At 33.0% G+C, this 12,697-nt stretch overlaps 1 protein-coding gene across 2 annotated transcripts in view; it reads left to right on the top strand.

Moving 5' to 3' along the window:
• The first annotated feature begins 956 nt into the window (after positions 1-956).
• LOC140451404 (uncharacterized) overlaps positions 957-12,697 on the top strand; it is a 326,716-nt gene continuing 314,975 nt past the window's right edge. For both annotated transcript variants that reach the window (XM_072545195.1, XM_072545194.1), the window contains exon 1: positions 957-1,195. In XM_072545195.1, coding sequence (XP_072401296.1) covers positions 1,129-1,195 — 67 coding nt within the window. In that variant the 5' untranslated portion in view covers positions 957-1,128. The remainder of the gene's footprint in view (positions 1,196-12,697) is intronic.

Here is a 12,697-nt window from a genome sequence, read left to right as displayed (position 1 = left end):
GAGCGGACGCGTAAACGTATGGAATTTACTGAAGCCGGCACCAGAAAGGTTGCCAGGTCATATTTTATTTCTTTAGTAGATGTGTTTTTAATAGATAGTATTTGTACAAATAATATTAAGATTACTTTTTAATCTTCTTTTCATCATATTTTTATTAATCCTATTCCCGACGAATACTAATCCAAATATACAAAAATTATAATAAATAATATAGGTATTTACTTAATTTAACTCTATAAAATACATCCACCGGGATAATAGCCATTTCGTAATTATTACATTACATCTACACATCGATACGTAATTTTGTGACAAATCTTGATGTGATGTGACCAAACCAAATTCACATTAAGAATCAACGTAAAATCAAAAAGGCAGTTACCAAATTTAAAGCACCGAAAATCATGTTGGCCTGTGAATGTGATATATTTATTGTATTTTGTCCGTAGAGAGAAATAAATATAGACAATGATGTTACAAAACTTTTAATTCTTAACAGCATAAACAAATACAAACAACTCTTAATCTTATTGACTTGCTGTCTTTTTTATATAAAAAGAAGAATAAGACGTTTGACAGTATACACTGATAAAATATTAAATGATTGTAACAACCACTCTACAGACTTTATTTTTATAACATACATTTGAAGATTTTGCCTGTAAACGAGTCATTCCACTCTATATACCATTCTTCAAAATAAATGCTTTAAATACTAATGAACCATCTATTACACCTCTTAAGTAATTAAATGCTTCACACTATATTACACCAAAGAAATCCCTAACACTTTCCACGAGCCTATAAAAATAATATACTACCTCTAATTAACGACCACAAAGTCAGTTCCTGATTTCTGGCTCGGTACAACTCGTATGCCCTCGAGTATTGGTCCATTTTCAAACATGGAGCATGCATTGAGCGAATTCATTCTGTCAGTGCCCATTCGACTTTTCCTAGGGTTGTTTCCCGCTCGCTATAAACTTATATTTCTTCGCGCGCTATGATACGAGATTTATTAAAATGTTTTGGTTCATTTATTTGTAAATAAATAACTTGTGGTATATTAAATAAGTACTTTACGGATTTAGTTATTTGATAGTTTTGTGATTGTGTGGCAAAAACAAAATGACATTGTGGAAAGTGGTTCTTGTAGTACTTTTTGGAGTTACGTATACTACAGCAGATAATTTGGGTAATTTGTTTTATAAACTAATTATTTTCAATTTTTTATAATATGTGTTTAAATACTGTTATTTTAATAGTATATTTCAGCGCTAATGAGAAAATTCATACTTTTGGTACATGTGACAATGACGCCTGAAAAGAAAAACAAAATAGGTTCTAAAACTGTTTGTTGTGGCATTTATATAAGTTAAATATTATTTTGTCTAGAACTAAACCACAATTTATTGTAATGAAAATTACACATTCTATATTTGTTTTGACGTTTAGATTTCCAATTCGAAAATCGTTGTCAAAAAAATTTTGAAACAAAAATTATTAATGATTTTAACCTGTTAATGTTTACAAATTGCCGTTGAGTGGTAATATGACAGTTGACTTACTTGGCCTTGATCGTGTAAGCATCAGCCATATTTTTAGTGAAATTCTAAGGTGTTTTGTTTTTTTGGATTGTTATCAAATTCTGACCTTTCTGTGCTTATGTTAGTTGGACCTCATATTAACTCGATAATGTTGATATATTCTTATTGCTGACTTCTTCTTTCAGTATTGGTAACTAGATCTTACTGCATTGTATTAATGTGTCACTTAGCTATCGTTATTTCTTTTATCAGGAAGCGTTTCAGAAGCGAAGAATTTATTTATTTTTTTTTTTCAGCGTATGGTATACAATACGAACACATAATTTAATTTAATCTTCATAGTTTTTCTTTCTATTGTGTCAATTATATTAGCCTCCTTATCTTTTCTTATCCTCATATTTTGTTTTGACACTTTTCTGCTTTTGTTCATTTTGTGGTAAATTTTTTTTGTATCTGTTGGCTTGCTTAGTTCTTGTAGTTCTTGAAATTATTTGTTCATATTTTCTCTCTTCTTTCTGCTATGGATTTTCTTCTTTTTTTTCTTACGTAGTTATTTATATTCCTACTCGGCTTTTCGGGTTTTGTGCTCCTATTGCATCAGTAAATATGCTCTGTTTGTTTTTTTTTTATAATCTGACATTCTTTGCCGAACAAGTCGTTCGTTCTTATTCTTCTTCATTTGCCTTCCGTGCCTAGTAATTCTTCAGCGGTTTCTTTCATGGTGTTTCTGAACCCTTCCCACTCTTCATTCATCTTTTCATGTTTTAATCTGTTTTCTAGTTTGATATAACCAGAGGCACCTTCAGAATTAAACAGATCGAAAGATCTTTAAGAAGTAGAAGAAGAAGAAGTTAGTATCTTTAAGTCCTTCTATCGTTCGTGTTTATAACCTATTTTCTTTTGTTATGTTTAAAATTCTGGCCCTTACTTTACTTTTGGCTGATCTATCATATTTACTGTAACTCCGCCTCTTGATTTCCAGGTGCCTTTGTGTATATCTTTTTGAGCGAAGTTAAAATTATACAATCGATTCCAAAAAAAATACTATGAAAAAAGAAGACTTTTTGAAACCAGATTTAAATTTTTTCATTTTGTTGAGCTGCATTCTGTATTATTCCAGGCTTGCTTGCATATTTGGGATTTGTTTCTCTTTTTTTAATGTATTATTCATGCTCATTTTATCGTTACACTTAATATTCTAAAAATTTCTCTCAGATAAAAATTGTTGCATTCACAAAGTATTTTATAAATACGGTTTTTTGATCGATCCTGTGTATTGTTGGGTCTGATCTTGAAAAAATAGTGTGTTGATTGTTTTAAATGTTATATTGTTGTAAGCCTTTTAAAATATGGTAATATAATTATCTTTATATTTTTTTTGTGAACATTTCTGAATAGCTTTAGATGTATTGTTGTTTTCTTTTTTCAATTTTGTGTTATTCCTCATAGCCCATGGAAATAAGCTTTCTTTCATGACACTCGTCCGGTCAGTTTTGTTTTAAAAGGTGTACGTTTCTTGTGAAAAATACATATGTTACTATACAATACATATACAATCACTGTTTGTGAGACACAGGGGCACTATTCAAAAGAGGGGGTTTCATATAAATGAAAGAAAACTAGGTAATATTGAAAACCAATAAATGGCTTGGGGAAAAGGAATGTATCTTACTTTGGTAAGACTACTTGTAGGAGTATTCAGAATCTAAAACATGCCCCACGTTGGGCGCCAAATTGTAACGATTATTCTGTCTTTCACATAGGGTATTATTATAAGGGGTTGAAAATTTGGGACAGAAATTATTGGGACGAAGAGAGGGCAAGCAAAATAAAACGAACCTGTTGCGAAAGGCTACTCAGGGGTTATTTAAAGAACTGTGTTGTGGATAAGTGAATGGCAAGGGGGTTTGATTGGGGTAACTACAAAAATTAAACAAAAGTGGTACTTACATGAATTTCCTGGACAAACAAATCACAAGAAGGTTCTCAAGCTATTTAAAATAAGGACGCCGCTTTGAAGAAGCTTCCTGCTGGATGAAAGAAAAGGCTCTTCCTATCTAAAAGCACAAAAGGAGTTAGAAACTTTTTTTTGTTAAGAAATAAACAAATTGGTTCCGGAAAAAAATTAAATATTCATTGTTGTCTCATTAATATAAATAATAACAATAAAATACAAAATATCAAAAACAAACTGACTATGTTCTATCAGTTTACAAACTCTTGAAGTTGAAGATGCTACAAGAACTTACAATTGTTACTGAATGTTTCCTGCAGTCGAATTGTTGGATTTAATTAGTTATTAACAAATTAAGTTTAAAAAATGGTAATTTTGTGCTTTTTTTTTATCAGCAAGAAGGAAAGCAATTGAAACAAATTTGAGATCAAGAAACTTATAATTCATATAAAAACCTTCAAAATTTTCAAAATATATCTGCATAGATTACGGAAAAAATCTTTCAGTACCTAATATTCAAACTAATGATGCCTACTATAAAAGGCAGTTTACATCACAAAGTATCTTCTACATGTATCCAGAGATAGAGGGGAAGAAAGGTAGATATGACATTTGTTCTCTTGTTCACCACTTCGTGTACAATATTATGCGACGAAATACAAAACACCAAAGTATTTTTTTTTTGTGACTTTTGCAGTGGCCCAAACAAAAATTCTCCAACGTTTCGGTTCCTTTATCATTTAGTTCTTGTAGAAAAAAAGTTGGAATCTGTAATGATGATATTTCCAGTAGGAGGGCACTCATACAACTAGGACAGAGCTTCCTGACGATTGGATTGAGGTAGTTAAGGAAGCTCGTTAAACACTAACTCCATTTGAGGTAATTAATGTTGACCATTCATTTTTTCTAAGTTGGACATCCCATCTTGATACGATATTTGGCAAGAAATCAACATTTCCATCACGACCGATAAAGGAACTAAAAATTACTAATTCAAACGCTAACATCTACTTCCGTTCAACATAAAATGGAATGTGAGAACAGGCCTCTATCGCTGGAAGAAACAAAAGACGCATAAAGAATATACTTGGTACTGAATTCATGCTACCAGGATCTGCCTATGAAGATGTCTTGCCAATTTCTGCAGAAAAATATAAGGACCTGCAAGATTTAAACAAGTTCTGTTCACCGAATACGGCCGAATACTACAATAACATTAAATATTATAAGTAGTAAGTTTTTTAAACTTCTTCTTCTTCTTTTGGCATCATAACCCTGGATGGGTCTTTGCCTGTCTTCTTCCATGCAGATCTCTCTTGTGCCCTTCTTCTCCATTGTCTTATGTTCATTGTTTTCAGGTCGTCTTCCACGTCATCCAATCATCGTTCTGGGCCTTCCTTATTTTCGCCTTCCTATGGGCTTCCATTGTAACATTTTCTTTGTTGTTTTTGCATCGTTTTGTCTCTGCACATGTCCCAGCCATGACAGTCTTTGACTTTTCACAAATCTTACAATGTCATAACCTTCATTTAACTCATTAACCTCGTCGTTTCTCCTGATTCTCCATGTGCCATCTTTCTCTTGTACCGGGCCATATACTTTCCTCAGTATTTTTCTCTCGAATGTCCTGAGTTGGGCTTCATCTTTTTTCGTCATTACCCAAGTTTCACATCCATAGGTTACTACGGGTCTAATCAGTGTTCTGTAGATAGTCATTTTGGTTCTTTTGTCTAATAATTTCGATGTCATCAATCTTTTATTAGCATAGTATGTACGATTCCCGCTGGAAATACGTGCATTAATTTCGCTACTTACGGAGTTATTCGGATTGATTTCTGTGCCGAGATATGTAAAGTCATCCACTCGTTCGATAGTATAGTTGTCTATTGTGATATTATTTTCATTGTCAGTTATTCTTTTGACTGTCATATACTTCGTTTTTGCTTCGGTTATTTTGAGACCTCTTTTTCTTGCTTCAGGAACCAGTCAAAATGGACTCAGGGTGGCACAGTTCGCAGCAGCAAATAATTACGTAGTTGTCAGTACTAACTTTCAGAGAAAAGATATCCATAAAGGAACATGGAAAATACCAGGAACTAACGAAGCCAATCAAATTGACCATATACTCATCTCAAAAAGATGGGCAACAGACATAACTAATGTCAGAACGTATCGCGGGGCGAACTCTGACTCAGATCACTATCTTGTAGGGGCAAAATTACGGCAGAAAATAGCGACAGTAGCAAAAGGGAAAAATATTCAAATCAAAAAATGGAATGTCGAAGGATTCAAAAGCGCAACAAAAAGACAAGATTACAGAAATGCTCTCCAAATAAAACTCAACCGAACTAGAGAGGAAGATACTGCAGAGGAGGAATGGAGACAATTAAAAACAATTATAACGGAGTCAGCCGAGGAAACTGTCGGAAAAGCCAAAAGGCAAAGAAAGGCGGATTGGTATGATGATGAATGCAGAACTGCAGTAGAGGAAAAAAGGCAAGCTAGGCTTAACCAACTTCAAAGAAATACAAGAAATAGCAGTGAGATTTATAACGAAAAAAGAATACAAGCGACTAGAATATGCAGAAGAAAGAAAAGAGAGGCTATGAAAAAACAAGTACAAGAAATCGTAAAGCATAACAACAGACGCGAAAGCAGAAAATTCTATAAATGCATAAAAGAAAGCACACAGTCATTTAGAGCAAAACTAACGATATGCAAAGGCAAGGACGGAGAACTACTAACAGAGAAGCAAAAAATTATAATGAGATGGAAACAATATTTCGAAGAAAATCTAAATGCAGACAACGAAAATGATCAGAACGAGACAATATATTATACGGCGGAGCTGCACATCGAAAATCCAAGTTAAGAAGAAGTAGTTCAGATAATAAATAAACTAAAAAATAATAAAGCACCAGGAACGGACGGAATTTCGGCAGAATTATTAAAGCATGGAGGATCCGAACTCTGGGAAAGAATCCATTACCTAATAACATTAATATGGACGAAGGAGCAAATGCCAGAGGAATGGACAGTTGGCCTCATACAGCCAATATATAAAAAAGGAGATAAGAGGGAATGCCAGAATTATAGGCCAATTACATTGCTAAATGTAATATACAAAATTCGTTCTGGTATAATCTACAATAGATTATTAGAATACTCCGAAAATATAATTGGTGATTATCAAAATGGATTCAGACCAAATAGAGCCACTACAGATAACATATTCATACTAAGAACGATACAATAAAAAGCTTATGAATACGACATAGACCTATATAATATGTATATAGACTTTAAACAAGCTTTTGATAGTGTGAAAAGAGACAAAATGCTGGAAGACCTTTGTAATCTAGGTATACCTAAGAAATACATCAGCCTCATAAAAATGACATTGCAGGGTTCAAAAGCCGCAGTCAGAGTAGATGGAGAACTGACTCCCTTGTTTAATATCAACATGGGAGTAAGACAGGGAGATGTCCTATCAACCATGCTATTCAACCTAGTTCTTGAGGCAGTCATCAGAAAAACCAATATAACCGGCCATATAAACACCAAATCAGTACAAATTACTGCATATGCAGACGATGTAGCCATCATTAGTAGGAATAAGCCACGACTAATGGAAGTGTTCAAACAAATTGATCCTGAAGCAAGTTTTTTAAACTAATGCAACATTAAACGTAATTAATGTAAAATTAAACATCTATTGCTATGTCAATAAACAGTAGAAACCTTATTTGCATTAATTTTCCCACAGATAAACCCAACTTTTGTTTAATCGTTAAGGAGACTATACCTTTAAATAAAGTACAAAAAGGGGCACATTGCAAGAATGAGCCCCTTGTTCCTTTGCAGATATCTGACATGGTGCGTGAATGTTAACAGATCGTCTATAACGAGTACATACTTAAACAAACAAAAGTATATTTATATTATACAGACATTCAGTAATAAGGGAATATTATTTTATAGTTGTTTATGTGTGTTTTAAAGAGGCCATATGTAAATTATCCCTTAAATATTGATTTACTCAAAACGAATAAAATGTCGATGAGCCCCTTTTATTCCTATATCCTTTATGTGAGGTAGATATTACCAGATTAGTTCAATATGCTTATCGAACAGCTCCTGAAGATATGATGGAAAAGTTGGCTGTTTGAAAACATGCATTGATGGTTTTTGTGATCATGAGATGCAGAGAACACTGCGATTAGCTCGTCACAAGACGCTGGTCGATGTCTTATCCGCTGGCCTCGAATATGAATCAGCTACAAAGGTCTCTGACGAGTACAGTAAAGTTAGGACTATAAAAGAGAAAGAAGCTGAAGACAAATTTAACCAGCTTGTTAATCTGATGAAAGACATTGCATATACGGGGAATATAATGGTTTCTATAAATAAGTTGTTTTGTTTAGATAATATACTTTTAGTTTGTTTCTCGTACTCGCTAATCCCGCATTCGTGATTTAACTCTTTGAAATTTTATTTTAATCTTGTCACACAATTTAAGTTATTACATCTACTTTTTAAGTTTTCTAATAATTTGATCTAGGGTTAGTGAAATACTTAAACCCTAATAAAAAAGCTCTAAATACTTTCGACCTTCCTAACAAGTATTTGGTTTAAACATAATTTTCGTTACAAAATAAAGTTAATAAAACCAAAGCCGGATGAAAACCCTCATACTTCCTCAAATTTACTGCTTCAGTGCTTCACAAATGATGGCGATATACAGCTATTTACACGGATGCCTCTAAGTCATTACAGGGTACTGGTTGTGCTTGCTTTTTATGTCCCAACATCTAAAGTTTTGAAACTGTTTAAAGTTCTAAACAACTTTACTGTCTTTACCGCAGCGGCCAGAGCTGTATTATTGGCCTTAAATTTCGTGATTAGAATCGGGATCAAAGCTGCGGTTATTGTTTCGGATTTTCTATCAGTTCTATCTGAAGTCATTCGGAAATATAAAACTGTATAGACTATATATACTTTTCTTTGTGTTTGGTATTTCTACATTTATATTGTATTCGCTCTATATTTAAAGAACTCCCTTATTTTAACGATTCATGTGCATAAAATGGCTTTTTATTGTTGCGCAGGAAAAAATAAAAAATCAGTAAAAAAAGTCCCATCTACCCTTAGCTTTATTGCACGCTTATTATCAATTAACATATTATTTTATTAGCGACCATTAACACTGCGGAAGAGTGCCATTTTATAAGATATTTTTCTCAATTAAATCATGAAACATAAATTATTGTACTCCCAATGAACAATAAAGTATATCCACATCCAATAAAGTGGTACAATGGATGAGAAAAGATATATGTGGATAACTTGGTAAACGTATTCTGCGTCTCATCGTCCCGGCAATGTACAAATCAATTGGCGGTACTTCTCTAATGTAACTGCATATTGCCTTGGATGACGGATAATAACTACATATTAAACTTGTGATGTATCTCGATTATTGGCCTACTTATGTACACACTGAATAGCGTATCGATGCCATTACTTAATGTATTAATCACAGCTTACGAATAATTACATCACAGATAAATAAACTATTCTGATTGACTAACAAACTAGGTAATATTATTTTTAACTGAACGACTGAACTCTACTCTGTTCTCAATTCATTGTTTACCGTTTTTATATTAGTCCTTGCATTACGACGTGGTCCAACAATATTGTGTATGTGTAAGCAACGCACGACGCTTGATTACTTGCAACTATGCAAAAATGAGGTGTTGCTATTTACTGTAATTTTTGTATTTACTAAACTTGAACCAGTTAGGGCGTTCCCAAATCTTAATTAAAAGCAATTCCAATTACACAATGAGAAATGTAAAAATATGACTAACGTTATTTAAGAATTTTAATGTATTAGGAATAATGTCACAAAAGGTCTAATTAAAATTACATTTGCAATTTTATGGATATGGGTTTACTACATTAAATTGTCGTTGTAAGGATTTTCTTGAGTATAATGCTTCTGACACATGTCTTTTAATTGACCAGTAGGAGTAACCAGTATTCTCGGACTCCATTTTCCTTGATATCCTTTTTCTATACTTGAAATATCTTGAAAGAAACGTTCTCTTTGCTCATTACTAATATCTTCAAGATTTTATGGGAAACAGTGAAAATCAAAGAAATGGATTCTACGAAACATGTTGCAGTCAAAATCATTATAGGCTTTCAGCAGATTGTTGACACAGTTCTTGTAGTTGTTGTCTTTATAGTTTCCCAAGAACTTTTAATCACATTTATAAAACTGGTCCATGCTTCCTTTTTAAGTCATTAAGTCTGATTTCCAAATTGTTATCTTTTATCAAATCTTGTATTTGTGGACCTACAAAGATAAATTCTTTAACTTTCGCATCACTTAGTCTATGAAAGTTTTCATTTAATTACAAAAAACCTTGTTCATTCTTGTCCAAAATTTTGAAAAAGTTTTTCATCGATCCTAACTTAATATATACTCCAGTCGTCAGAGACGAAAATGCCACTGAACCTTTAAAATCATACGAACAAGCTGAATTTTGTCGAGCATATTAATTTTGGGACCCCGAAAAGTTGCAAAAAGTTTACCACTTTTACCTCCGAGCTTCCTGCTAAAAGCCCCCTCGCAGGGAGGTAAAAACGCAAAAAAATCGATTTACCATTTTTTATGTAGAATAAACCGTTCTCTTAGAAAAAACACTAAAGTGACCGGCGATTTTAAATGTTACCCACGTGAAATCAATGTTTAATATCAGCTCGACGCTAAAAATTTGATATCTTTTGATTCAAGTTACCTATCGACAAAAATGAAGATACGTTTTAAAGGTAACAGCTTTTGTATGCAGTTTCTGAATTATGCCGCAAATAAACTCAGATTATATACAGGGGTTAAATAAATAATCGTTGCGCAATTTTTGCCATTTTTTATTATTCTCATGAGATTAATACATTCTATCCTTTTTATTGACTGGAGACTTTAGTGTTTTGATTACTAGAGCCTAACCTTCAAAGCCTATAGCATGAAATTTTAGTTTTGAGTTTAGGCAACAAATGTGAGGCATTTGAAATATGCCTAAAAACGCTGGATATAAATTTTCACACAACAAACGATCTTAAATATTTGAGGGGGCCTAATTGGCTACATTCGAGGGTTAGAAATCTTTTGATTCCAAGCCTTACTTCAAAGGACTTGTGAATGGATGTATCTCCATAGATTTGGTTCTTCAGTGGCCGTTAAAGGATAAGGATTCTTAATATGAGCAAATATAGCTCCAGAGAAATAAAATCACTTTTGAGTTTATCGATTTATAATTAAATCTTTTTAGAGTGGAGAGGCCCAACACAGCCGTAGCGTACTATACAATATCAAAAAATTCTTTCTTTATAACACGTAAGAGAAACCCAGTATGAGAAAAATGCCCGATTTCGGCGGAGAGAAATATTTAATACGTGAATTGAGAGTGTTTGAAAATTCAATGCCTCAAGGGCGATGTGTGAGAATGAACTGATAAAATACTACTTGATGCGTGAAGATTACTCCTATTTTATTTAGGTGTGAAAAAATATTTAAGAGGGTGAGGCGCCAATGAGTCGGGTGTCGCGAACAAATTTGATGAAGTGACTATTAGTTATTCTACACTAAGAAAAGTATAAGGAAATTACATTTTTATTTTATATTTTAAAACAATATGTTCATTTCTGGAACAATATTTACTTTTTTTTTCAATTTTGCTAGTACGTTTTACTTTTTTTATTTATATTTTAAATGCCTATATTTATTACAAAAAACTCAAAATTAAAATTTAATGTCGTAGGTTTTAAAGATTGATCTCTAAAAACGGAAATTTTACTACAACTGGTCAATGAAAGTGATTAACTTTATTGATCTCACGAGAATCGTAGAAAATGGCAAAAATCGCGCCACGTTTATTTATTTAACACCCGTATATAATCTGACTTTTTTTACGGCATAATACAAAAACCGCATACGAAAGCTGAACTCTTTACCTTTAACACGTATCTTGATTTTTGTCGATAGGTCACTTGAATCTCAAAAGATATCGAATTTTTACCGTCGAGCTTATACAAATTTTATTGAACATTGCGAACAAGCGTTAGTTCTAAGAGAACGGTTCATTCTACATAAAAAATGCTCATAAACATTTTTGTTTAAAATGATCTCAGCTACATTTTTTATTTGAAAAATTTTTTTCTACGGTGTACAGATTCTTGGTAAATCAATTTTTTTTTTTTCGTTTTAACCATACTGCGAGGGGGGTTTTAGGGGGAAGCTCGTTGGTAAAAGTGGTAAACTTTTTTGCATCTTTTTTGAGGTCCGAAAATTAATATTCTCTGCAAAATTCAGCTTGTTTCTATGATTTTTAGTGGTCAACTCTCTGACGACTGGACTAAGTTTAAGCTAGGCTTAAGGGTTCCTGAGGCATTAGCACAGCATAAAACTGTTATACGGTCTTTGCTTGATTTGAAACCTTAAAAAAATTATTTTGAAAAATACTTTATACGTAAAAAGAATTAAAGCTAACCTGGTGCACTAGTTTCTGAGCCTGCAACAAGGGTTCTTCTCGGCATTGCTTTCCAATAAAGCCCAGTTTCGTCTGCATTATACACTTGCTCAGGTTTTAGGTCGTGCTCTGTTATGCGATTTTCAAAATCGTAGTAAAATTCTATCATCAGCACTTAATTTCTCCCCTTGAACAGCTAATTCTCGTATTCCATGACGTTTTTTAAATCTGTAAAGCCAACCAGAAGATGCCGAGAAGGTACCTTTAATTTTTAACTGCTCGTGAAACTTTTCAGCTTGCCTAGCACACATAGGTCCTGATATTGGAACCCCCATTGATCTTTTCTGCAAGAACCACTTGCACAGGTAATAGCATCATCAAGTTCTCGAAACGTAGACCCTTTTATAGATTTCCTGTCAGAAATTGCTTTTGCACTGTCCGCTTTAGCTACAAAGTTCTGTAATTCGGATTTTTTCTTCACTATGTCACGAACTGTTTGTTTCCCAATATTATATGTTTTAGCCAACATAGCAACACTTATTTTATTTTCAAATTGTTTCAAAATTCCCATTTTTTGCTCAATAGTTAAAATATTGCGTTTACGCTTTTCATTAGCACCCGTACGCTGCATTTTGTGCGCCTGTTTACGTTCAACTAAT

Source organism: Diabrotica undecimpunctata, chromosome 9 (assembly GCF_040954645.1).
Source record: "Diabrotica undecimpunctata isolate CICGRU chromosome 9, icDiaUnde3, whole genome shotgun sequence".
Classification (NCBI taxonomy): domain Eukaryota; kingdom Metazoa; phylum Arthropoda; class Insecta; order Coleoptera; family Chrysomelidae; genus Diabrotica; species Diabrotica undecimpunctata.
The sequence above is the reverse complement of the archived record's forward strand: the minus strand, read 5'-3'. Positions and strand labels throughout refer to the sequence as shown.